Raw genomic sequence first — 27,700 nt, 5'->3', positions numbered from 1 at the left:
GGAATTTGGAAGAAATACTTTTTTTGGCAGAAAGATGTAACTTCACAAAGCAATCATGCTGGTCATGCTGGCTCCCTGTAATGCCAGCACTTAGGAAGCTGAGGCAGGAGGATTTCCAGAAGTTCCAGGCTGGTGTGAACTACAGGATAAGATCTGACTTTAACTCTCCTTTAAAATGGAGCAGTCAGTCTGTGCATACTAATCAGGGTGGACAGATCTCTTTTGTGTTTTCAGTAAGTCATGTTAGGGAGTGGATAGCGTACATACTTTAAAATAATTAAACCTGAGAAATAATTTATTTATATTTATTTACTTACTTATTTTTCCAAGACAGGGTTTCACTAAGAAACCAAGGTAGACTTCAGAATTAAAACCCTCTTGTCTCAACCTCCCAGGAACTGGGAGTATGGATGTGGATCACAGCGTCTGGCTTGATGAATACTTTTAATGCTGTCTCCGTGTGAAGAAATGAGCTTGCTAGAGAGGTCTATGGCTTGAAGGAAAAGCTGCTGTCGTGTTTCAGGGGCAGAGAGTAATGGGTGCAGCTTCTGCTTTAGGCCTGGCTTTGTCCTTTATTCTTAAAGTAAGCGTTTATTTTCTCATTCTGTGTTTTTCGCTTCCTGAGTGATCTATCATGAAAACTGGATTCTGTGGTGGTCCAGTCAAGAGCAGCTCTGTTCTTGAAAGGCCAGTTAGAGACGACAACAGGGTCCTATCCGAGCCATGGGACTGGAGATTTCTGTTCCCATGTGATGAGCCCTCTTTGTGCTTGTTTTCTCTAAAGCACCTCCTGGCGTCCACAGTTCATGGGAAAGCTAAGCTTGGTTCTAGACAATGCACTTTGTCCTCACTGGGAATACCTGCTGTGTCACATAAAGGGTTTTCCCTTGAGACTCTGGGCAGAGTGTAATTGGGAATCTGCAATGTGACCGAGCACTGAGTTCAGTGTTCTTATCTTTGCAGTTGTGTAAGACTGAACGGAGGAGATAAAAGCTGAGGTACCTGGTACAAACTTTGTCATGAAGAGAGATATTGGGCCGGGCGGTGGTGGCGCACGCCTTTAATCCCAGCACTCGGGAGGCAGAGGCAGGCGGATCTCTGAGTTCGAGGCCAGCCTGGTCTACAAGAGCTAGCTCCAGGACAGGCTCTAGAAACTACAGGGAAACCCTGTCTCGAAAAACAAAAAAACAAAAAAAAAAAAAAAAAAAAAAAAAAAGAGAGAGATATTGGGGGGGGGGGCATCCTCCTGAGAGTGTCTTGGACATTCTTTGGAAATGCCCTGTATGATTGGCATCCCTCCTTTCCAGGTTCTGCTCCCTGCTGGGAAAACAGCAAAAGAGGACAATTAAGGTGCCACCAGCGCCAACAGACTGGCGGACTGTGTCCCAAGAATAGCGGAAGGAGTCTGAGACTAGTTCACTGAGAAGCTAATGGTGTAGCCAAGTTAGAAGACTCCAACACAAGGCAAAGGTGAGGGTGCAGAAGGCACACTTCCCGCAAACGCAGGGCAGACCAGGCAGTGCCGAAGGACTCCAAACGATGATGACACAGCACCAGGGAACAGGAAGGTGTTTCTTTATACCTCCTTGTGTGTCTGACCTTCAGTAACACGTCACAATTCTCATTATGTTTAGTCATCTCAGTAAACGTTCCATTTGACTCTTTTTAAAGGCAGGGACCTAAATGTTCACAAATATCCGCAAACTTTTATATTTCTGCCTATGGTCTCTACATTATGTGGAAGCAAGAGCACCCTTCACTCCTCGAGAGACAGGTTACAGACCTCAACATAAAAACGGCTGCGGTGTTAGCTTTGGTTTCGTTATATGGCTGCATGCAGACAGCACAGTATGAGCATGCAGGCTTACAAACCTTTTTATCTGTTTTTTTTTTTTTTTTTTTTATAGTAAACAGACACTTGGTGGTTCTGGTGTTGCCCATGGGACTACAGTGATGAGTTCAGAGTCCTCCGTGCTTTATAGTCTGCTTCCCGTCTTTGCCATCTGCACCTACTATGCTTTCAGCGCCAGGCCATAGATTCCATTTGGCATGGTAGGCCTGGGGCGTTTGGCCTTCGGCATTGGGAAACACCCCTCCTTGTTATCCACAGGCCTCTGCCCTCCCACGGGGAAGGCTATGGTGTTAGTAGTCTGGGGGGAGTTTTGCAAGCTGCACCTCCGCTAGTCACTCTTGCTCTGGGTACAGGCAGGGGTGGTGATGGAGGCATTTGTAGTGTAGCCGTGTGTAATCTGGGGAAAAGTCTTCACGAATTCCAACAACACTCCTGTTTTTCCATGGGCAGTTCCCTCTTGGGAGCTTGGGAGCCAAGGCTCAGTAATAATTTAGTGGAATCATGTGATGTGAGAAGCTTTCTACTTAGAGCTACATTATTAAGACAACATGGTTTGCAAACTAAAAGGATGCAGGCCAGTTTTTAGGCCATTGCTTTCATATATGAAAACTTCTAAAAATCAGTTGGCTCCATGTGAACACTCCACAAAAAAAAAAAAGTCAGAAAACCGCTATTAGAGAATATGCAAGGTGATCTCGTTACCATCCTAATGATGACTTTCTGACAGTCTTTAGCGTTCCTTCAATATTTAATCAACGAATCCTCCAGATCAATTGGTCCTGCCAGGCACCCCCTTGAGAGCCGTGGCGTTGAAGAGCTCTGCGTTCGTCTTCTGTGAACTCACCTCTGTGGACTGCAGCACAACCGATTGTCTTTATCTGCCACTGTTATCTCAGTGTTTATTATTTTATATCAGACACGGGAGCTTTGAGAGTTGTCACCTTAGGGCTTGCTAAGCTTGCCTAGAAGAAAGAAGAAAGCTTTTTCTGAGATGAGATGGGCCCGTTGTTCTTGAGAGAGCCGATTGGCATAGGATGCAGACTGAATTGCTCTATTCACACACTGGTGTGGTCATCTTAAGGTTGGGCATTTTGTGACCTAACGGTTTCATTGCTTGATTTAATTGTCATGTGGTCAGGGGTACAAAAGCAACTCATTGACCTGGCTTCTCTTTGAATGGCATCTGTACAGTCTATTTTCTAGCTGGCACATCTGCACCCAAGGGTGATTCACTGAGTGAGCTGCTGTGACCTTGGCATATGCAGCCATGCTGGCACTGAGAGGTATTGCCAACAGAATTCGATGTGTACAGTGAGTTGTATTTAATCAATAACTTTTCCCCCACCTTGATCAATATATTGTTCTAAATTGAATTTTTTTCAGAAGTACTGCTGTTAATTTCATATGGGACCCAACTGTGGGTCTTTGTCATGGAAACATTTCATAACATAAGTCACTGTGGGCATAGAACTTCTCTGTCCACATTAGCTAAACTCAGATGAGGAAGACTGACCGTTTCTCAAGGCAATGTGGTCTTGACAGAGAGGAGGAAGAAAGAAAAGAAAAGAAACAAACATTTACTGGAACAAACAATTTGCAGAAGTTTCCCCATGACTCATTTTGATTCTTTTGATTCTGTCTCTCTTTTTTTTTTTTTTTCTCCTGAGACAGGGTTTCTCTGTAGCTTTGGAGCCTATCCTGAACCTAGCTCTTTTAGACCAGGCTGACCTCGAACTCACAGAGATCTGCCCACTTCTGCCTTCCGAGTGCTGGGATTAAAGGTGTGTGCCACTGCCGCCCGGCTTGATTCCGTCTCTTAAACAGATTTTAAACCTAGTCTGTCCATTTTCAAACAAATAGGGATGAATTCTGATTATATTTTTTATAGCTCAGGGTCAGGGTTCTACCTCCTAGAATTTCTTAAGCCAATATGTCTGGTAGAACCTCAACCGCATGCACAGGTGAAATGTGAATGTATCCTTTGACTATCAAATTTCAATTCGTGGAAATAAAGTTCTTGCGGACTTGTTTCCACACATGGCTGAACAGCGAGTTAACTATACCAGACACAGACTCTTCATCAGGTGAGATTCAGGCCCAGGAAGCTGGCACAATGCTTGTTGTATAGTCAAAAAGACCTGAGCTGAGGTTCCCAGCACCCAGTGCAAGCTAGCTGGATACATAGATAATCCTAGCGCTAGAGAGGCTTAGTCTGGCCAAGCAGTTGAGTGCTGGGTTTAGTGAGAGACCTGTCTCAAAGGTTTATTTTTAACAGATGTGGAAAAAAAAAAAAACAACTCATATTTCATTTGGTTAATGAGTCTCTTGACTTTTATTTAGGACATTCCCTTCTTTTTTCAAGCTGTTCTTTTGTCGAAGAAACCAAACAGTAGAATATTCCAGGTACCAACTTTGGCTGTTGTTGCCTTTTACTCTGTAATCTAAATTTATTGCAGCTTGGAGGTCAGATCTTGATTGGATTCTGCTTCTGCCATGGTATGTGTCTCATGCCATAGCTCCTGGGAGCTGCAAAGGGCTGGGCTGTAGGACTCTGAGTGATGCTGTAGCTTCAGGAAGGACCCGAGTCCCTGCTTGTGATCAGGTTTCGTTAACCTAAACATTTTCCTTACCAAGATTTGTTACCTGAATCCATCCTTCCATTAGCATTACTGGCATTTCTTCTATGCCCACTGTTAGGATCCATTGACAAAGCCCTTCCCTGCTTGGCTAATGTTTACCTACGCCAAAGTAGTTCATATGGAAACAGCAGGATAGGACCGTCCTAGTTTTCCCTTATAATCGATTATTTCAGAATTGGTGCATCAGATTCTCCCAAGGTAACAAATGGATGATTCTCTAAATTTCATTTTTTTTTAAATTTTTTGCATCTTTAATGAGAATTCTCTTTTTTTCAAGAGCATAATTGTTAATTCATTTATTTCAGTTTTTGTTTTTATTGAAGATGCTCACATAAAGCTTGCTTTGTTCTCTGGAGCCCTTCAGGTTGCACATGGACATTTGCGGAGGACAGCCTGTTACACTGAGTCACAGTGAACTATGTCGTGCACAGCACATGCCTACAGTCAGTCCCAGCTCCGTACCAGTCGAGAGCATCCCAGAAGTACTTGAGATGTTAGTTTCTTTGGCCCTAATTTTTGTTGCCAGCGCAGGCTGCCTCAGCTCCTCTTGAGCTCAGGCACTCAACTGTTTTTACAAACCTTGGTTCTGTCAGTACAAAATGGATTTTAGAAACAATAGCTGAACCTTGGGAGTCATTGATGTTTCCTGGTCTTTTTGTAGAACCTGATAGGAAATACATCCATCAAAATAGGGATTTTCATAAGTGAATGCTATGGGATTTTTTAAAAAATAAAATTAATTACATACTTTTTCTCTTGAAAAATCTTGTGGTTCAAAATAACATTATAAAACTATTCAGTTTGTATTTTGGATATTTAAAATAGTTTCAAATTAATAATCTTAGCCTTAAGCGACTAATTATTGCTCTATTTTTTAGTAGAGAAAGAAGTTAATTGTAAGGTTAGTTTTCTTAAACATTATTAGCATTATGAGCACTTTTGAAATGTATATATGAAATCAGGAAATGAATTTTTCCTTCAGTTTCATTTTGGTGCTAATATTGGGTATATTTCTTGGCACTGAGAGTTATTCTTTTACATCTTTAGTTTGCCAGAGACTTTGAGTTGTTTAAACTCAGTGTGTCATAACCTGGGAATGCTGTTTCAGGAGGGACAGTAGTCTCCTGTGCTCTTGGTATCAGTTCGTGCCATATTGAATGCGTGTGTTAGTGTCCGCGCTTTCTCACGGGGCACTCCAGGCTGGAGTCAATCCCTCAATACAGCAGAGCATTCCGAAGGGGCCCCTGTGTTCATCGCCTTGTTTCTTTTTGTTTGGGAAATGGATAATTTGTGGTGTTTAATCTGGAATGATTGTTTCTTCTTTGGAACAGTCAGGTGATCAAGGGCTTTGATTTCTGGACACATTTATACTGTTTGTCTGTGGGGAAACGGAAGGATTCATAGATGATACAGGCATGAGGAGTTCTTTTTCAGCCCTCTCTGCTAATTCCCGAACTCGAATCCCAGAGGTCAGCGGTGGGAGTCACGATGACGATAACACCTCACTCACGCGCGGTCTCAGAATCTTCTGGCCTGTTCGTTCTCACAGGGCCTTGTTCTGAATCACAAGTGTCCAGTAATCATGAATTTTTCAAATATGTTTTTACAGAAAGAATGACTCATGTTTTAATTATTCTAATTTTGAGCATTATTTAAATTTTATCTCACTGGCTTGGTGTATCGAATGAATAAGGCCAGGAAATAGTTTGAGTGAGCCAGCACAGCGGCACAGATGGGCTCGCAAGAGCTCGCTTTGAAAGCGGCAGCGCTGAGCCGTGTTCCTGTAACGAGTGACTAGGGAGGAGGTGACTGCCCGCAATTCTGCTCTGTGTGGCTGGGAATAGAAGGTGAACGACTCAGTCATCTGACGGATTTGTCTTTCATTGTGTGTTGTATGTCACCTGGGTGTATACACACACACACACAGACACACAAATACACACATAGATACCCACACAGATAGACAGACATACTCACATAGGCATACATACAGACACACACATACACACATAGACAGACATACACACACACATACACACACTTAGACACACAGATACACACATACACACATAGACACACACTCAGATAGACAGACACATACACACATAAACAGACATACACACACAGACACACAGACAGACATAAACACAGACACATACACACTTAGACACACAGATACACACATACACACATAGACAGACGTACACACACAGACACACAGACAGACATAAACACAGACACACACACACTTAGACACACAGATACACACATACACACATAGACAGACGTACACACACATACACAGACACACAGACAGACATAAACACACACACACACACACACAGACACGGACACTTTACTCGTCCATGTATGCGTTCATTCATTTCTTAGTTTTTGCCAAAGATTGCTGAGTATTCATTCCTTGTCAGCCAAGCACTGTTCTGAACCCCGAGGTGGTGACCCAGGAGCACAGGGGACAAGGCATTAAGCTTCTGAGCGTAGGATAGGAAGCTGGTACCCAAGTGACGTAACTACAGAGGCAGGTGCCGTGGAGGAAGTGGGAAGGGTATTGTGCTGGAGCCCGGCAGGTGCGGTGCCTCTTCAGAGGGGAAGACAGAATGAAGAACTAAATGGCAGTTTGCTGACTAAATCTTCATATGTAATGAATTGGGGAGTGCAGCAGAGTTTACTTCCACAGTAACTGCAGGTTTGGCCTTTGTATTTATTTTCAAATCCATCTTCTAAACTGCAAGCCGCTAAGCCTCACCCCTCACCGCGCCACTTCCTGAAGAACTGGTGAAATCAGACAGTGTCCTGGAGAACACGGTATGTTCTGGAATATCCTTGAAACTTTTCTGCAAATTCCAAATTGCTCCAAAATAAAACACTTAAAAGGAAAAGTTCTAGTGAAGAAATGCCAACATTTCTATCAGATCAAGGACAGGGTGCCTCGGGTTTGCATAAATGAAGACGTCACATGTATACAGGAAGGCTGGGGGAGAGATGATGGTGGACGTTGGGAGTCTTCTATTACCGAGTTCTAGATTTTGGTTCCATTGCTTATGTTTAGACTAGACTGAGTCTCTTTTTCTGTTTTTTTTTAAAGCTCTATTTATTGCTGTTTTATGAGCTAGTATGTATGTATGTATGTATGTATGTATGTTATTTCGATTACATGTATGCTGTGCCCGAGGCAATGTGCGTACTGGAAACTGAACTCTGTCTTTTCTCAGAGCAGCTAATAAGGTTTTGCCCCTCCCCCTTTGCAGGGATCTTTTCTGTTGTTATTGTTTTGTGGTTTCTGTTTGTTTATTTGTTTTTTTTTTTTTTTGAGACAGGGTTTCTCATACAGACCAGGCTGCCTCGAACTCACAGAGATCGGTCTGCCTTTGCCTACAAGTGTTAGGATTTAAAGGTATGCGCCACCACATCCAGCCAGAGTCTCTTTTCCTTCAGCACTCCATTTTAACACTTAATTCTCAGCAATCTAAAAGGTTTAAAAATATGATTAATCATTTTCCTTCTTTTAATGTTCAACTAATATTTTTTCTTTTTTTAAAATTTGCTTGTTTTGCCATCTAATGAATAGAGAAAAGAGCGTTTTCAGCAAATAGTGTGTGATTGTCCTAGACAAAATAAGGAGAATTGCTCTACAACTTATACAAAATAAACTAAAGATAGATAGTTTAGTTAGGGTTTTCGTGCTGTGGAGAGACACCCTGACCATGGCAACTCTTATAAAGGAAAAGGTTTAATTGGGCTGACTTCTGGGGTTCAGTCCATTATCGTCATGGCCGGAAGCATGGCGGCACATGGTGCCGGAGGAGGAGTTAAGAATTCTACATATGGATCCACAGGCAACAGGAAGAGACAGCCACACTGGGCCTGCCTTGTGCATCTGAGATAGTACCATGCCCTGTTGGCCATTGGGGGTAATTTTCTTTCAAAACACAGTAGATTACAGATTTAAATGTAAAATTATAAAATTTGGGGCTGGAGAGATAGCTCATTAGTTAAGAACACTGGCTGCTCTTCCAGAGGACCAGATTCAATCCCCAGCACACATAGAAAAGCCCCCAACTGTCTGTAACTCCAGTTCCAGGGGATCTGACATCTTCACAACAAGGCATGTAAAAAAATAAATAAATTATTTCTAAAAAATTATAAAACTTACAAGAAAAAATAGAATAAAGTCTTTAGTATCCAAGACAATACAAGTTCTTAGGTTTTTTTTCTTTTTCAAAAAAAAAAACCCCTTTTTATCCTTTTGAGTTCTTTATCCAAACAGCAAATAATAATGAAGTCTTCAGGAAAAGAAGAGAATTATTAGCATTCATTTTGACATCATGCCCTAGATTTCCTGATTTAGTTTGTATTTCGCTGATTTTTCCTACTATCTCACTTGGTATCTATACTTAGGATAAATGCACTGGTTTATTCCATGAATATTCTTACCTTATAATCACAAAGTCCACCAATTTTATCCTAATCAAGAGGTTTTTCATTTTTTAATAAAATAAGCATCTTTGAACAGGCATATTTTCAGATTTGATGTCAAAGGCAGAGGTAAAGTAAGTGGGGCAATGTTCATCTTGCATTTCAATTAATGCATGATTGGCAGATTTTTCAAAACCAATCCAATGCTGATTAGAAAAACAGTTCTTTTCTTTTTTTTTCTTTCTTTCTGTGTCACAGCCTTTGCTGTCCTGGAACTAGGAATTCGCTCTTGTAAACCAGGCTGTTCTTACATATTTATGTGTGAGTGTGTGTGTGTGAGTGTGCACATGTGTGTATGTGTGTGAGTGAGTGTGTGTGAGTGTGTGTGTGAGTGTGTGTGTTTGCGTGTGTACGTGTGCACTTGCCTGTGTGTGTGTGAGTGTGTGCACATGTGTGTATGTGTGTGAGTGAGTGTGTGTGTTTGCGCGTGCGTGTGTGCACTTGCCTGCCATAGCATGCCTTTGAAGTCACAGGACAAATCCGTAGAAGTCAGTTCTCTCTTTCCACCATGTAAGTCAGACAGCTCAAACTCAGGTTGTCAGGCTTGGCCAGAGGTGCTCTTACCCACTGAGCCATCTCTCTGCCTCAGCCCCTGTATGTCTAAGCACAGCTGATGTTTTTTTTTTTTATTTTTTTAAATATTTATTTATTTATTATGTATACAATATTCTGTCTGTGTGTATGCCTGCAGGCCAGAAGAGGGCATCAGACCCCATTACAGATGGTTGTGAGCCACCATGTGGTTGCTGGGAATTGAACTCAGGACCTTTGGAAGAGCAGGCAATGCTCTTATCCTTTGAGCCATCTCTCCAGTCCCAGCTGATGTTTTTTAAACTATGTCGGAGGAGATAGAGAAATCCAAAATTGGCAAGAATAGTTAAAATCATAAACCCTTCCATAATTGACTTGCTCGCTGTCACACTGTGGGGCCCGACTTTCGGAGTTTTCTGTTTCTAAGTCTGGTTGCTCTGAGGAATGTGCATTGCAGGGATGTGCTCAGTGCCCCGTCCGTCCTGTGGGTAGCCTACCAACACCTCGTTGTGGGCATATGTGGTGTTTTCTGAGCCCTTCTCATCCTGAGTTCAGCATCAAGTGATGTGTCAAGTTGTCCCTGAGCTCCGTCACTGACTTGTGACCGGATATCCTCACGGCCAATCCATCCATCGTCCTACCACCTTATGCTTTCCATTTTTTTTAATTGATTAAATAAATAAATTCTACTTCTGGCCCCCAAATTCTGTTGCTTTTGCCTTGTCTTCTTCTTGCCCTTACAGGATATTAACTTACAAAATAAACTCAATCCCCTTCTACATTGTCAAAGGCAATCTGTAGGTCCAATGTAATTTTCTTAAAGCTCCAATGACATTTGTCACAGAAAGAGAAAAATTCTAAGATTTATACAGAAGCACAGAAGACTTAGGTTGCAGAAGCAATTCATAGCTGAAAGGACAAGCCTTGAAATGTCACAGCAGCAGGTTCCAAGTCATGACAGAGACAGCAGAGGTGGCACAGAGCAAGATAGTTTTAATGGAATCGAATAAAAGACTGAGATTTGCGCCCACAGTGATAGTCATCCTTTTCCAATTTTTAAACAAACATGTCTTGAACAGGCACTGTTTGTATGACTGTTTGAATGATAATGGCCGCGTGGGCTCATATATTTGAGTGCTTGGTCTCCAGTTAGCGGAATTGTTTAGGGGGGGATTGGGAGGTGTGGCCTTGTTTGAGGAGCGGTGCCACTGGGGTCAAGCTTTGGGGTTTCAACAACCCAGGCCGTTCCTGCCATTCCTGCCTCCCCATCACCACGCTCCGTGTTACCATATCATGATGGCCGTGGACTCACCCTCTGACACGGGAAGCCCCAAGTAAATACTCTTTCTTCTTGAAGTTGCCTTTGTCATGGTGCCTTATTATAACAATAGACTAGTAACTGAGACATTCTTCAACAAATGGTGCTGGAAAACCTGGACAGCCACAGGAGACCCATATCTCTCACCAAATGATAACACTGCCTGTGTCACAGAGTTGATATGCAGATGTCAATTCAGAGTGGATCAGAGCTCACAATCCTGGGAGGGGAAAATACTTGACGATGAAGGCACAGGCCAGGGTTTCCAGGAAGGACTGCAGTAGTTCAGGAAATGAAGCCTAAGTATGCACGGAATTAAAACACTCCTGCACAGCAAAGGAAATGACTAGTCAATGGAAGAGAGCGTTCTCGGGATGGAGGAAAATCCTTTCCATCTCTACATCATAGAGAGGAGTAATATTGAGACTTAAAAACTAAAAAAAGCCAAACACCAAACAACAGCCCAGACTAATGAAACAACAGTTCTTAAAAGGTTAAGTACAGATGGCTAATAACTATATGAAAAAAAAAATGTTCAGCCTTAGTCACTAGGGAAATGCAAATTGGAGCAGCATTACAATTTCATTTTAACACAATCAGAATGGCTTACCAGTTACAAAACCAAGAGTGATAGACGCCGGCAGGGAGATGGGGAGCCTTATAGACTGCTGGTGGGTGTGCGACTTGGTGCAGCCGCTGTAGAAATCATCACGAAGGGTCCGCCATAAAGCACAGGCAGAGTTAACATAGGACCTGGCTTACCGCTGGTAGGCACGTGCCCAAAGAACTGTAAGGCCACACACCCCACGGGTGCCTAGGTCTCCGTGTTTATTGTAGCGCTTCACCAGAGCCATAGTCTGGAATCAGCCAGGGTTCCCATCAGTGGCCGAGCACATAAAGAGGATGTGGTGTGTGTACACAGTGCAGCTCCTTCACCCAGAAAGAGGAGTGGAGTTCTGCTTCCTCCAGGGAAGTAGCCTGGACTGGAGAGCATCGTCTTGAGTGAAATAAATCAGATCGATCCAGCCAGCCTCAGGACACTTGTAAGTTTATCATTGCAGAGGCAGAGGCAGGAGAAGGGTCACAAGCCCAGGCCAGCCAGGGTTGGATAGCAAAACCCATTTCAAGTAACCAAAATATTAAAAACAAAAATAATAAATATATAAAACAAGAAGACAAATGTTGCATGGTTTCTCTCATTTGCGGTGCCCTGCAGTTCTTCCTAGGTACCATTTGTGAGCGCCTATCGGTGAGGCGTCAAATGCAGAAGGGAGGCTTCGAGGTGGAGGAAAAGGGGGTGGACTTTGAAAGCAGGGAATGGGAAGGGCGTGAATGTCCTTAGAGCACATAACATACTTGAAAGAAACCGTCTGTAGGATGTGTAAAACCAGTGAAAATAATTTAAAAATTTAAGAACCTCAACTGTTATTTGTAGTTTAGCCTTGGAATGAAGCCAGTTCTGTATTTAGCTTGCTAGCTTTACTCCAGTATCTCTGTATGAATATTTAAACTACTTTGTTCCTCTTGTTTCCACAAAATCTCTTATGTTAAGCCAGGCTTAAAGATCTCTTGCCTCCTCAGCATCCTCCTTGAGACACGGATCACATGCCCCCCTGAAAAAGAAAGCAGGAGCTTGAACCTTTTGAAATTAATTTGTTTGTGAATTATGACTTAAAGCAAGGCCAACACTGCGAACCTCATATATATAACCTTGTCAAACTATTAAGACTCCCATTCCTTTACTTTTTGGTGATATTTCAAGTATTTTTGACATTAAGGTAATCTTTATGGGTTTTTATTTGTTTTTGGTTTGGTTTGGTTGCTGTGGGAAGAGATGCGATGACCTCTTATAAAGGAAACATTTAATAAGATGGCTCGCTTACAGTTTCAGAGGTTCAGTCCGTTATTACCAGGTGGGGAGGGTGCTGGAGCTGAGAGTCCTACATCTTGCAGGCCACAGGAAGTCAACTGAGACACTGTGTGGTATCCTGACCATAGAAAACCTCATAGCCTGCCCCACAACGACACGCTTCCTCCAACAAAGCCACACCTCCTGATAGTGCCACTCCCATGAGATTATGGGGGCCAATTGCACTCAAACTACCACATTTGCTTTTTAGGGGTTTTGTTTTGTTGTTTTTGGTTTGTTTTGTTTTTTTGAGACAGGGTTTCTCTGTGTAACAGCCCTGGCTGTCCTGGAACTAGCTCTTGTAGACCAGGCTGGCCTTGAACTCACAGAGATCTGCCTGCCTCTGCCTCCTGAGTGCTGGGATTAAAGGTGTGCACCAACACCGCCTGGCTTCTTTATGGCTTTTATTTGTTTTGTTTTGTTTGGGAGGCATTTGTTTGTTTGGTTTTGTTTTTAAGTTTCTGGGACAGAGTATCACTAGATAATCCCAGGATAGCCCATTCTCTTTTATAGCCTAGGCTAATTTCAAACTAGCAGCAGTCCCTACCTCAATCTCCAAGTGATAGGATTATAGGTATGTGCCATCAAACCGAACATAAAATAATTATAATTAGTGTCATGTTTGGTCATTCTCTTACCTTGTGTTGATGTTTGGATCATATTTCTGAATCAGGATTGCTTTCAAAATCCATGAGATTTTTTTAAATGTAAAAATAAAACATCAGTGCAAGATATATGTGCTTATGAACAGTATAGTGGCATGCATGCTCCCTCACCCCCATCACCGCTATGGCCAACTTCCGAGTACCTCTGAAGCTTGAGCTGACGAGGGGAACACACAACAGGTTCCGGAACTCAGCACTGAGTGTGCACAAAGGTTACCGCACCCCAGCTGAATAATCACAAGCCTGAGAAACGTGGGTCCCTGCAGTAGACCTCCTAAGCCAGCTCACCTCTCCGTGACAGCGCGCGAGCAATAATCAAAACAACCCTCCTGCTGGTCCCCCAACTTAGCGCTGTAGACACCCTGACACGTGGGTGGGTGTCAATCAGCACAAACCTTGCCATTCTAGAAGGGTGGCCGTTTCTCAAAATTCTGTCCACAAAATGGCCGTGATTAAGCTGGACAATGGGCCAGTCAGTTTAGTAGGTGGCAGGTGCCCCAGTTTGGTGCAGCCAGGCTAGTCGATCAGCTGTGTTTGGAAAGAACTGAGGCTGTCACATTGTTCCTATTCCTTATGGGTAACTCTGCAGTAGGAAGGATAAAGCCTAGTAAGGCCCCTTGGGTTTCATTAGTAGCCTGGCAGATCTTTTTTTTTAGGAAGTTTCCTCTTGGGAAGGTTGAACTTTGTATAGTCTGTTTTCTCAAATGACTTCTGAACAGATAAGAAGCCGACATTTATAATTCGTTTGGATTACTTAGGGTTATCTTCAAGCGTATACGGTAATATTAAAGAAGTGACGTGAGAGGGGTTATCTACTGCCAGTGTGTGTGCCCAGTCAGCTGCTTAATGGGTAATATGGAGGGGCTGGAATCTAGCTGACATGATAAGCTCAGTCCGTGTCCTGAGCGGTGCTTGTGGCTCGTGACATAGAACCACAATGACAGAAGTCATATGCCCCTTCCCTCAGAGATGCTGTAGAACCAAGTAAAATAAACAGAGAGCAGACATGTTTGAAACGTGTGGAAATGGAGGCATGAAACAGGCTGGAGCGACAGTTCTAACGATCGCATGATGAAACCTGGCTGCAAAAATGGTGTAAAATAGTGCCCGGATGTTGTACCAGTCAGCGTAGCTGATCGTGGGGGACGTTTCTGTGGTGATCACATCACATCTTCTAATTTACTATTTCAAGTGAAAAGTGTGGCACTGAGTGGTTTCACATTTGCTATCCGTTCCCACGCTGTTCGCGTTTTCCAAATTGGAGTTAGAGATCCGGTCCTGGAAGCATCAGTTCTGTGTCCTCTCCCCCAAATCCTGGTAACCACTGCTCCTGTTGTCTGTGAGACTCTCACTCTGGGTCTCAGGTAGGAATGCAGTCTGGCAGCATTTGCCATTTTGTATCTGGCTTGTTTCATGGGGTATGTTGCCTTCAGGGCTCATCCGTTGTGATGGCTTTTTTTATTATTATTATTTTCATTTTATATACCAACCCCAATTCTCCCTCTTTCCTCTCCTCCCACTCCTACCTCCCCCATCCTATCCTCCAACCACTCCTTAGAGGGGTCAAGGCTTCTCTAGGGGCTTCAATAAAGACTGGCATACCAAGTTGAGGCATCAAGGCTGAACAGGGTATCCCACCATAAGGAATGGGCTCCAAAAAGTCAGACCCAGGATAAGTCCTGGTCCCACTGCCAGAGGCCCTACAAACAGATCAAGCCACACAACTGTCACCCACATTCAGAGGGTCTAGAGTCCGTGAGCTCCCACTTGCTCAGGTCAGCTGTCTCTGTGGTTTTCCCCATCGTGGTCTTGACCCCCCTGCTCATATGATCCCTCCTCTCTCCTTCAACTGAACACCAGGAGCTCAGCCCAGTGCTTGCCTGTGGATCCCTGCATCTTCCATCAGTTACTGCATGTAGGTTCCATGATGACAATTAGGGTAGACACTCATTTGGTTAGAGGGGAAGGCCAGTTCAGGCACCCTCTCCACTATTGCTAGGAGTCTTAGCTGGGGTCATCCTTGTGGATTCCTGGGAGTTTCCCTAGCACCAGGTTTCTCCCTACCCCCATAATGGCTCCCTCTATCAAGATATCTCTTTCATTGCTCTCCTTCTCTGTCCCTCCCCCAACTCGGCGATGGCTATTCTCAGTTCTCAACTGGACTATACCTGGAATGAATTACAATCGAGATATGGAGAGCACACCCATGAGAGATTTTCTGCTTGGTCTGAGGTGGGTTAATCCACTTCTAGTCCAGACCTTTGATTTGGATCTTGAGTCAAGGAGATCTATGCCTTCAATTCAAATTGTGAGGAGGGAAGACACACCTTTAATATGGGCCATGTCTTCTGTCTGATGTCTATATAAGGACATAGGAAGCTTTTGTTCTTTGCCTGCTTGCCCCTCCCCTTGCCACCACATCCACTCCTTCACTGGCATTGGAGCCTACTTCCTCAGGATTCCATCATAATCTGAAGACCAGCTGAGACACCCAGCCTTGTGGGACTGAGAAACCACTGGATTCTCAGACTTTCCATTCATAATAGCCACTGTTGGATTAGCTGGACTTCAGCCTGTAATTCATTCCAATAAAGCCCGTATTTATTGCAGGGAGAGAGATTTATTCCGTAAGTTCTATGACTGTAGAGAACCCTGACTAATACATCCATGTCGTCATGCTTGTTAGAATTTCCTTTCTCTTCAAGTCTAAGTAATATTCTGGTCTATGAATAGAATACTCCAAATTAATCTATTCCTTTGCTGGTGGATATTGAGGTTGTTTCTGCGTTTGGGGATTATATGCCGTGGATATGCGTGTATGTATGGTATCGCTACAGCCTTCAGTTCTTTTGGGCACTTACTTAGAGATGGAATTAATCACACGGTAACCTTGTTTACAGACATTTGAGGAATAGTTGAAGCATTTGATTTCTACGGCAGCCACAACATTTTTATTTCCACCGGCAGTGACACAGGTCACTTTAGGGACATTTTAAACTTTAGTCGACCCAGGAGCTCCGAGCTCCGAGTGGAGAATGGTTGTTTTGACAGAAAATTCCGCCCCCAAATAGGGCACCTTCAAGGTCACTGGCTGCCTGAATAGAAATTTGCACAAAATGGACGAGAATTTGTAAATGCTAAGGCCACAGAGCAGAGCTGAAAGCTTTTGCATCCTCTCCTTGTCCGTTAGCGTCATCAGGAACTGTATTTCTCAGGGTTGTTCTTCCTGTGGTAATGCACACGGTGACGTTACGCAGTCTTCCTTTTTAACATGCCAGAGAGGTCAAAACCCCAATGATGAATGGAAAGTAACAGACCAGTCTTTAAACGTTAGTACTAGCAAAACGACCAGGGGATGGTAACAGAGCGGCCCAAGTCAGCAGGGCCCATGGTCAACGTGCCAATCGAAGTCATTGTCCTGTGACCTCACGTTAAACATTACACAGTTTGTTCCTGGGGTCTTCTCAGCCTGCACAGATAACAGTCCTTTGGAAAAATAAGTTCCTGTGGGGATGCTAATAGCAAGCAGATGGAAACCAAGCTGAGGATTGCAGCCATTGACTTCCTAGGCCCTATTCTCTCCTCATTTATATAAAGTGGAGTGTTCCTGTGAACGGAATGGAATCACTCGGTCAGTGCCCGCTGCTCTGCCACTGCCTTACCCTCACATGACAGAGAAGGCTAATGGAACAAGGGGGTGGTCTCTTAGGATTCTGACCTCAAATTGTTTTATTATTATTACTCAAGCAGGGGATCAGAGTGTGTTTATCTCTCTCTCCAGTTTTTCGAGACATGATTTCTCTGTGTACCCCTGGCTGTTGTGGAATTCTGTAGACTACGCTGGCCTCAAACTCTGAGATCTACTTGCCTCTGGCACCCAGTGCTGGGATTAAGGACGTGGCATGCACCGCATACCTAGCTCTTTTGTTGTTTTGAGACAAGGTGTTACTGCATTAATTCTGGCTGGTCAGGAACTCACTGTGTAAAATAGGCTGGCCTCAAACTCACGGACATCAGTCTGTTATTGCCTCCCAAGTGCTGGGGATAAAGGCATGTGCCACCGCCCCTGCCTGTTTTTTTGTTTTGTCTTGAAATTGAGCGTTACCTTGTAGCCCAGGCTGACCTCAAACCTGCAAACCTCCTGCGTGCTGGGATTGTTGTCATGCTTGGCCTCAGGTAGATATTATTTATATAAACTTTTACTAGAGGGAAGCCATAAGTCAGGTGTAATAAGGAATTTTTTCCTTCTTGGGTCAAATCTGTTTTTCCTTTAAATCGAGATTTCATGTAACTTGTGCAGTGATTTCCCTACAAAAAGTTATAAAGTTATGTGAATATATAATGTGATTAAAGTTATGAATATATAATCATGTTTCCTTTTGTGATTTTCAAGGCCAGAAGCTTGGCTATTACTTGCCAGTTGTTTGTCACGCTGTCCTAAGTCTGCTCATGAACGCCACGTGCCGTTCTAGTTTGGTTTCGGTTGCTGTGATCAAACACAGACCCAAAGCAACTCGGGGAAGGAGTACTTTACTTTTAGAAGTTACAGTCCATGGTGGAGGCAAGTCAGGGTCGGAGTTCAAGCAGGAACCTGGAGACAGAAGCTGGAACAGACCCTCTGGAGGAATGCTGCTTACTGGCTTGCTTTCCTTGGTCTGCTCCAAGTGTAGTAATGGAAATGATCCAGGCCATGCATGGTTGAGTGCTGTGGGTTTTGACTTTATTCTGTTTCCAAATGTTCTTTAATACCGTGTAATTTTTCTTCACCCCACAATACACTTAGAGAAGTGGGCTTTCCAACCCCTTTCTTGCTCTTACTTGGGCATTAATTTTGAATTCATTGAATTGCTTCACACAGTGCAATCTAAATTCACTGATTTCATTGGGGTCTTATTTTGAGTTATTTTCGGCTTTATTTTCCTGCTGAAGTGTGATCAGGGTTTTATGTTTGGAAGTATTTCAGATATCACTCCCTTTACTTTTTGCACAGGGTCATTTCTCTCTGTAGGTCAAGATGTGAGAGTTGGCCAAGAAGAGGCTAAATATAATGGGCCAGGCAGTAATTTAATTAATACAATTTCTGTGTGGTTATTTCAGGGGTTAAGCTAGCCAGGCAGCAGGACGCAGCCCGCTCCTCCTTACAACACACAAGGTCCCTCCTCATGGTTTTGTGAGCAGTGACGTATGTGGGAGAGGAGATGGTCCCACCAGCCGAGCTGTCCACAAGCTATATGGGGAGCTATAGGGGTCTGGCTTTCATGAACCATCACCCATGCTGGGATGGGTTGTTGTTTTTGTTGTTGTTGTTATTGTTTTGTGATGCAGTTGCTTTGGGTTTTCCGTGTTCCTATATGTAACCCCTCACCCATACTCCTGTATGGAACCCCAATAAACTCAGTGGTTCACTGCATTGAACTTCGATCTGCAATTGGTTCACTATCTGAGATTAGTTGAGGCTGGAAAAGCCACACAACACCTTTTGTTTAAAAACACGAGATCCTAAATTCATCAATAACAACAATAACCTCAAAATTGGATCTTGGGATGCCTTTAGTTCTTTATCCATTATTTTTTTTGGTTTTGACAGCTTTCAAATGTATTCATAATACAGTAAGACTGAACATGGTTTCATTATGTACAAGTTACCCTGAAAATGTCGAGTTAAAATAAGATATTAGCATTGATACTAATGAAGATGGTGCAGTAGATGTACGGGAGTGGGGAGGAGAGAAGGAAGGAAAAAGAGCTGGGAACGGGTGCGGGGGAGGGAGGTTGTATATCAGACTAACAGAGGGCCTGAAACTTGGATGGAATTTATATCTGAGTAGATAGTGTTTTAATAGTTTGGCCACTTTAGCCCCATCCCATGGGAGCGCTTGAACACATTACAAAGCTGCCACACTTTTGGCTCAAGTGTCAGCATCTACTTGTAAAACATCTTGGACCAGAAAACAAAGTCCTTTGAATCAAGGATCTAAATAGCGTTCTCATTTTTCTGCTTCCAGGCACCAGGACTTGGCTTCGGAATCTTGATTCACACTTGGTAGATTGCCTTTGTCGAACAGATTGGATGATCATCCGCAGGTGTTGGCTTTTTACTGCCTTTTGCCAGTCCGAGCTGAAGCCTTTGCTGTTCGACAAAAGAGCCTTTGGCCCTTTGAATGTATGGCTCACAAAGGCTAGTCTTGCTTTGAGGTCTACTCTTCCAGTTTGGACGATAGATGGCTTATATTTATTTTCTAAGATTTTTAAAAATTTTTTTATGTGTGGGTGTTTTCCCTGGATGTATGTTTGTGTATAATGGGCATGCCTGGTGCCCTTGAAGGTTAGAAGAAGGAGCTGGATCCCCTAAAACAGGAGTTATAGGATATCAGTCACAATGTGAGTGCTGGGAATTGTACCTGGATCCTCTGAGAGAACATCTCTTTACCTACTGAGCCATTGCTCCAGCTCAGCTAAGCAGTTTTTATTTTAATAGAATAGCAGGGGATTTAAAATCTGGAGACAGGATTACAAGCTTCAGTCACTTAGAGCATCCAGGTTTAAAAGGTCATGAGAGTTCTCTTTTCTGTTGAGATTGTTCTTTTTTAATTAATAATTACTTAATTAGTCTGGGGTGGTCAGATTGAGCATCAGATTGACCATCCTTGACAAGTGTTCTGAGTTACCTGCCTAACCAAGGGACTGCTATTTCAATTCTTGTCCGTATCTAAGTGATTACTAAAATCCTAATCATAAGATCCTACCACATTCAAATTCACATAATCCGTTAGCATAATGTTAGAAATTCTAAAAATATAACTATAGACTTATATGAAATTTCCTTACACATATAGAAATTTCAGAATTCATATATGAATCATTTCATACATTTTTATCATTATCATAACTTGTGCCTTCAGCTTCGAGGTCTCTGAGCCCCAGACCTGCACTTCTAAGTGTATATTCTTCCCTTTGTTAATGCAAATTAATTTTACCCTAAATAGAATGATTTTTATTTCCTTTTAAATGACGTGAGCCTTTCTGTTTTGTTTTTAGGTGGTTTGGACACCCCAGTAGCAACCTGCACTCTCCTGATCCAGTCTGAGCCGTGCGAGATGGACTAAAGCCGCAATTTGTCCAGTTCTTCGTCTGGGAGTCGGAAGGAGGATTGGGATGGTCTCATGTGCACACCCCTAGACTAACTGCAGTGATGAGTTCAGACGAGAAGGGCATATCCCCTGCTCATAAAACATCCACTCCGACCCATAGAAGTGCCTCAACGTCCTCCCAGAGGGAAAGCAGGCAGGTAGGAGAACCGGCGCGTTTTTATCATTTTCTGAAGACGGAACCCTGTGTGGATAGCGTGCTATTGCTAACTGAATCTGAAAGTTTGTTGTGAAGTCCTTTAGATCACAGGTTACCCCCTCATTTTGTGTAGCCATGCCCGACAGGGTGAAGCTGTTACAGTGGCTTCTCTGCTATCTTATTTTTTATTTTCCTTTGAGGGTGGGGGCCTCAGAATGCAGACCCCAGCATGGAGCAGGGTTCCTCCCAGAAGTCTGGTGTTCTTCTCACCATAGACACCTGGCTATGGAGCCAGTATCAGGATGGTCACGTTCAGGTCCCTCTTCTTTGGGGAGGTGGAAACAAATCCATGAACCCACAGGAGAGTTTCTGTAAGACCAACCATGCTCTACAAGCCCTAACCTCTGCCAGGCTCCTTGGAATCTGGTCACTGTCAATCTCAAGAGTTAGGAGGCAAATGGAAATGTGGTATCCAGGCACCACAAGCACCAAGGACTGAACAGTTTTGAAGGGCAGCAGAGGAAGTAAAGTGTCAGAGGTTATTTATGCTAGAATACACCCGTTGTCCCTTTGATCCAGTCTGGAAAGCTATCTTTGTTTGCAATTGCTGCACCCGTGTTTGGGGGCCTGCTCCGCTGCCGTGGTTATGTGGGGATTCATCACATAAATGCCGGCCACAGACACAACAGCGGTGTTTCAGCAGACAGGAATAATGGCTATCCGTTATATGTGCCTTATGATAGTAATTTCGTTGTGTAAGTGGAAATTTACAAGAGCGTGGTCAACTTTTTCGTGGTAATTTTCCTTTGGGTTTTACTTAGTGAAGAGTCTGGCAGGGGCCCTCACATCTCTGCTCCTCTCGCATTTTAAGTGATCATAGCATATTGCCTAATTTAAAGCAATACGTGTATCAATTATTTTTTCTTTCATTTTTATTTGTTTGTTTGCTTGTTTGTTTGTTTTGCTTTTTGACACAGAATCTCACTTGTCTGGCTGGTCTGCAACTTCCTGTGTAGCCCAAGCCCGTCTCAGACTTTCAGCAATTCTCCTGTGACAGCCTCCAAGTGCTACAATTATAGGTGTTAGCCATGGTACCAGCCTGTGCATCAGCTATTAATAATTCATTGTACATGCATTTTTAAGTGGACAACTCTGATATGGATCCACAGCAGTGGGGATGCATTTTTATGGGTGCTTTTGAGAGAACCCCAGCCTCAGTCCCTCCCTGCATACCCTTGCTGCTTACAGCAAGAATTCCAGGGCAGTCTATGCAAACATGATTTTTTTCTGTGTATATTTTTCACAGATCCTAATGCAGATATTCCTACTGCAGGGTACTGTGGAAGTTTTTAATGCTTGTGCCTTTTGTTACAGTGTTCAAAAGGATACTCATACGCTATCTTAGAAGTTCTTCTGCCGTTAACTAATAACTAAGTCTGCTATTACCTGATGTTGTAATACTGGGTGCAGTGCATTTGCAAATTCTCAGAGACTCAGAGTTCTCTGTGTGAAAATGCTTGGTGTTGAATAGCTGCTGCACGCTGAGATGCCCCCTAAGCTGGCCAGTCTACCCTTCCCCTGCGCCTCTGTTCTTTTCCTTTATGGCTTCTCCATTTTTCCCCCTTGCTCTGAGCATTTCGTCGCATGCCCTTCCTGGTTGCTAAGGAGCAGGGAAGCATGGGCCCAGCTCACCCTGGAGACCCGTGGTAAATAAAAAATGACTGATGGGGACTGCTATGGGAACAGCTGTGGTGCCCTGTTGATCTGTCTGCTGCACCTGGGCTCCCGACCCCACATGCAAATGCCGGGTTCAACACTGGAGACCCTGGCCTGCCCCCGGGAGGCTGAAGTTAGAATGGGTGACTCCTGACTGGTTTGTGAGAGGAAAGTCTGCTGATGTGAGAGGGTGTGTGTGTAATTGGTCATGAAGATTGTTTGTTTGTTTTTGTTTGTTTTGGGCAGAGTCTCACCATGTAGCACGTACCGTTAATTCATCTCAGCATTCTGGGGGCGGAGGCAGGCAGATCTCTATGAGTTTAAGACCAGTCTGGTCTTCATCGTGAGCTCCAGGCTAGCCAAGGCTGCATGGCTAGTATTTTCTTAAGGAGACAGTTTACTTTTTGTCCCTGTGTATCTCAGCAAGTGGATACACTCCCCAAGACTTTGTCCTCTGCTTCCTTCGCGACTTCTCCTTTGTGTCTCTTCATCTCCCTCAAAGAGGAGAATAATAGTAAAAGGAATAAAGATCATTCATTTCCCCCCTCACCTCCATCATTACCTAAAACACAGAACAAAGGTAGAGAACTTGGAAGTCTGGCATATGCTGTGATGTGGCATAGTATTTCATATGCATCTGTGTAGTACAAGGGCACCCGGAAAGGGTGATGAATTAGTCTTCATTCACTTGTCTCTCCCTCCTGATTTGACAAACATCTGTGCAGAAGTGGTGTTACACACTTCCACTCTTCCTTCTCCTAATCACGTAGGTGAAGGATATCACACACGGCAGAGACACAACAGTGTTTTAACGCGCCATATTTGCTTGTCATTCACAGGTTCTAGGTGCAGTGCTGATGAGCTGATTAAACATGTCTGCTTAGATGTCCCCCTCTCTGACTGTGACATACAGCAGTCTGTGTAAGCCAGTCTGTTGTCAGAACCATTCTCAGTGACACGGGCTCTGTTCTGTGTCTCTCTCCTTGACTGCACCTAAAGTCCCTCGATTAACTCCTTAGATCATACCCTCCCTTCCTTTAGAACATCATTTTCTTTTGTTCCCACCATCAGCTCCCCAGCTCAGCCTCTCGTCACCTTTTCCCAGGTCCTTCTGAGGACCCCTGCCTCGCTGGCACCTTCAGAACCCCATCATTTCAAATTCCCTGAATATGGCAACGTCATGAAATCGTTTAAAGGCTTCCTGTTCCCTACACAAGTAAAGCCAGATTCCCTTATGGGCTGGGTGCCCATTGGAGACATAGTCTGGTTCAGCCCCATTTCACAACATGCACATGGTGTATTGTGATCCCGAAATCTTCCCCATCTGTATCTCTGCTTCCTCTTCCCTGAGAGGAGTCCTATCCCAACCTCCACCTCCTAATGCTTCCTTGGGATCAAGAATGCTCATGTTAATTCTCACTGACCATTCAAACCACTTTCCCTGCTTCTTCTCTGACCTTGTCATAGAGAGTTTGGATAATGTTTGGTATTTTTATATTGTTTACTTTTGCTCTATGAGTTGATGTTCCACACTGTGTCGTAAACTTTTCTAAACAGAGGGTTTTTTTAAAGACTCACAATGATATTAGTCTTGTCTTTTTATTGCAGATTTCCCCATGCCAGATTTAGTTGCCCTCCCCTTTCTTCCCCATGGGTAAATAAAACAGAACATCTGTTCATGGCAGCACTCGGCTGTCTTTCCTGTTGCTAAGCTATGTAGCACAGCAGATGAAAGACGGAAGACGGGGTATGATGTGACACAGTGCCTGGGCTTTCACTAAATGGTTCTTCGTCCACCGAGGGGGGTCAAGGGTCCACTTAGTCCTTAACAAGCTCAAGGGCTTCAGGACGTGCTCCCACGAGAAGTCCTTCTTGACTCTGGTATGAGAGGTTAGAACACCTAACATAGTTGCCTGTGTGTGTGATCTCACAACTTCCCCACATGAACACGCATGAAACTTCCAGAGGGGCAACAAAGGAGTCGATTAGACATCAAAGGCTTTCATAAGACAACATGCCCCAAATAAAGTTTGTCCCTTGAAGTATATGGAAATAAAACTTTTCTTATTAAGTAAATTAAGAGTCATGGGGAACAATATTTCTTTGGTGCTGTGTAGCAATGAGTTAAGATGACTGTTAAGTTCTGAAGGAAAGCCTGCATTAATCAACACTTCCTGAATTTAGTAGATTCTAAAGCTTTTTTTCCTAATATTTGGCTAATAAAAAATCCATATTTTTCTTGCAGTTATAAACTGGAAGATAGAGGGACACTGTGACCAGATCCTAAGGGACAACACTGATTCTCTCAGTAGTGGCTTCTAGTTTAGACGGGGGCATTTTCTACCTGATCACACATCCTCGTCTGTCAGTTATTCCAGTATTTATTTATATAGACTGCCTGGCTCCTGAAAGATCAGAATTTGTGAACTTTGATCCCGGATGTCAATAGGCCTGTTACAGTAATATTTAACTTTGTATAAATAAGTTTTCGTGTGTGTGTGTGTGTGTGTGTGTGTGTGTGTGTGTGTGTGTGTGTGAACTTGCAGGTGCAGGTACACGTATGTGTGCTTGCGGAGGTCAGAGATCAATGGTGAGTGTCTTTCTTAGTTGTTCTCCATCTTGTATTTTGAGACAGGGTCTCTCACTGACCTTGAAGCTCACTGATTGGCCAGCGAGCTTCAGGGATGAGCCCTTGCCTCTGGTCTCCCATCACTGGGATTGCAGACACATGCCGCTGCTCTTTGATTTTCCTGCTGGAGGTCTTGACTGAGAACTTCACAGCAAGCACCGATCAACCGAGCTGTCTCCCAAGTCCTTCTGTTAGTTACTTTTGTTGTTGCTGAAACAAAATCCCTGACAAGAGACAAGGTTAGAGGAGAAGGGGACACAGTCTATCATGGGGGGAGATATGGCGGTAGGGATGCAGGACCACTGGTGACATTGCATCTGCAGTGAGGAAGTAGGCTTTCCTCTTCAGTTCATCCTCTGGACACCCCCTCATGGGCATGCCAGAGGCATGTTCTCTTGGTGAATCTAGGTCCAGCCAGATTGGGAGTGGAGACTAGCCATCATACACGAGAATCCACAATTTCCTATGTGTTAGCAAGAGCGGTGTATTTCGATATCAGCCAGAGCCCTTTTGGTTGTACCCACTGGTGATGTGTGAGGCCATCCCAGCCATGAGTCAGCCAGACTACACGCTGGTAGAACTAGTTGGCAATAGACTGTTCTGATAGCCACCTCAGCATCTGTAGTCTGTGGGAAAAGGATCCTAGAACTAAATATCTGGTTTTCGTAGCAAGTTTTCCTCTCAGACAGACATATTGAGAAGCACATCTCCCAGCTTCTCTGTGACTGAATTGATGTCTCTGCTAAGTCTCTGGAGCATCTTCAGCAAGATGACCAGGGTTCCTCTTTGAAACATAGGATGCTTCTTTTACAAATAACAAACCTCTTTCTGCCTTTGAATGGTGCAAAGTATAATGTTATCTCAAATTTTAAAAATATTCTCATTGTGAAACATTTAATATTGGTGTTTGCCTTTGTGGCTGTATGGTATGAAGGTGTGTGTGTGTAGGTATATGTGTATGTATGTGTGAATGCGTGCATGTGTGTACGTGTGTAGGCCAGAGATCAATCTCCAGTGTTTTTCTCAGGAGCCAAATATGTCGATTTTTGAGACAAAATCTCTCACTGGAACCTGGGGCTCACTGATTAGGCTAGCTGACTGACCAGTGGGCCCCAGGGATCTGCCTGTCTCTGCCTCTCAGCGCTGAGATTACAAGTGTACACGGCCCTGCTCGGCTTCTTAGGCAGATGTTGGGGAATCAATGGCAGGTCATCATCATACTTGTGCAGCAAATGCTTTACCAACTGAGCCATTTCCAGCCCCCAGTGGTCTAATTGTGTGAGGAAAAGTTACAAGTATTCCCAATTTTATACCTAACCTGAGGTTTAGACCACCTCAAATGTTATCCATGGGGAGCAGAATAATATGAATTCGTGCACCTCTGTATAATCCAGTGGGCCCCGAAGATGTGCAGGTTAACCCTGGAATCCACTGTCAGGGTAGAAAGATCCCGAATCTGATCTGAAAATCTGGACTGTCCTTCCCAGAGTAATATAAAAGACTAAATCATTAATGTTCAGTGTTAATAAATTCTTGACTTTATTCCAATTTAAATTTAGCCTTTTGGGAATCCCAAAGGTTTTGTCTGGAGTTCACTTTTCAGGATTTAGGACCAGTGTCATAAGAAAGTACTATTTCTGTCTATGGCCACACTGCCCTGAATATGTGCCAGTCTCTTCTGATCTTCTGGTCAGGGGAGGGTCTTCAGTCTCTTCTGGTCACTCCTTGTTAGTATTTGGTTGTGGGAGGAAAACAGTTCCTTCGTGGCAGTCCATACTCCAGCCAAGTTTTGATGTAAGATCCTTTTGCGAATGGGACGTTCTGGAAATCCTAAGTGTTAGGCAGAACTGTGAATAGATAAGAACCCAGCAGCAGCCGCTGATACTCCATGAACATTCATTGTGAATGGCTGGCCGTGAGTACCTTTTCCAGAGAACTAAAATATGGCAGTAGAGCCAACAGCTAGCTCATGACGAGGACAGGGTTTGCTCTCTGCCTGTTCCTGGAGGCCCTGTCTTGGCCACTGCACTGTTTGATCTCTTTATTGCAAAGCCAGTCAGGCTGGACACCCAAGGGGAGGGCCTTCTGGGTACTTAGAGGAGAACTCTGCAAAGCAGGATCTGTCAGTCACTTCTGCGTTAGTGTTGCCCCCTGAGCATCCGTGCTGATGTCCGTACATTCTCGGACCAAGTAAACTGTAAACCCAATGGTACCCAAAACAATCTTCCTGCACCCATAGCTGTCCTCATGAACGGCATGTTACTTGCTGACTCATCTGTATATTTATTGCACATATTGACTTTGGAAGGCAAAGTTTTGATTGTTTGTTTACTGCTAACTCTAGCTAGCCTTTTTTTCCCTCGGTTTAGAGGCAATGAACAGCCCCTCCCCCACTAACCACTTGGAGATCCCCACTGCTGTCATTTTCTGTTTACATCACACACTCAGTACGCGTGACAAATGCCGAAACAGACACCACTGGAAAGAAACTTGACACCTGGCGCTTAGCCACCCATTACCCACAGATGATTGAGAAATCATCGTTAGTGGGTGAGAGTCTGCTGCTGTTCCTGGGGTGCCTGCAGGGGCCCTCTGGTTTACTAGGCCTGCCTTCACCCATTCACGGACCCCCGCTCCCAGCTTGCTGGGTTTGAATG

At 43.8% G+C, this 27,700-nt stretch overlaps 1 protein-coding gene across 4 annotated transcripts in view; it reads left to right on the top strand.

Moving 5' to 3' along the window:
- Positions 1 to 27,700, top strand: part of Osbpl6 (oxysterol binding protein like 6) — a 164,848-nt gene that overhangs the window by 71,628 nt on the left and 65,520 nt on the right. For 3 of the 4 annotated variants that reach the window (XM_038337309.1, XM_038337308.1, XM_038337306.1), the window contains exon 2: positions 20,450 to 20,699. In XM_038337309.1, the coding sequence (XP_038193237.1) occupies positions 20,604 to 20,699 (96 nt within the window). In that variant the 5' untranslated portion in view covers positions 20,450 to 20,603. Of the gene's footprint in view, positions 1 to 19,453; positions 19,575 to 20,449; positions 20,700 to 27,700 lie in introns of those variants that run through there. The other variant, XM_038337307.1, reaches the window with a different exon arrangement.

This window comes from Arvicola amphibius, chromosome 7 (assembly GCF_903992535.2).
Source record: "Arvicola amphibius chromosome 7, mArvAmp1.2, whole genome shotgun sequence".
NCBI classification, from domain to species: Eukaryota; Metazoa; Chordata; class Mammalia; order Rodentia; family Cricetidae; genus Arvicola; species Arvicola amphibius.
Note: the sequence above shows the minus strand (reverse complement) of the source record. Positions and strands in the feature narration are given on the sequence as shown.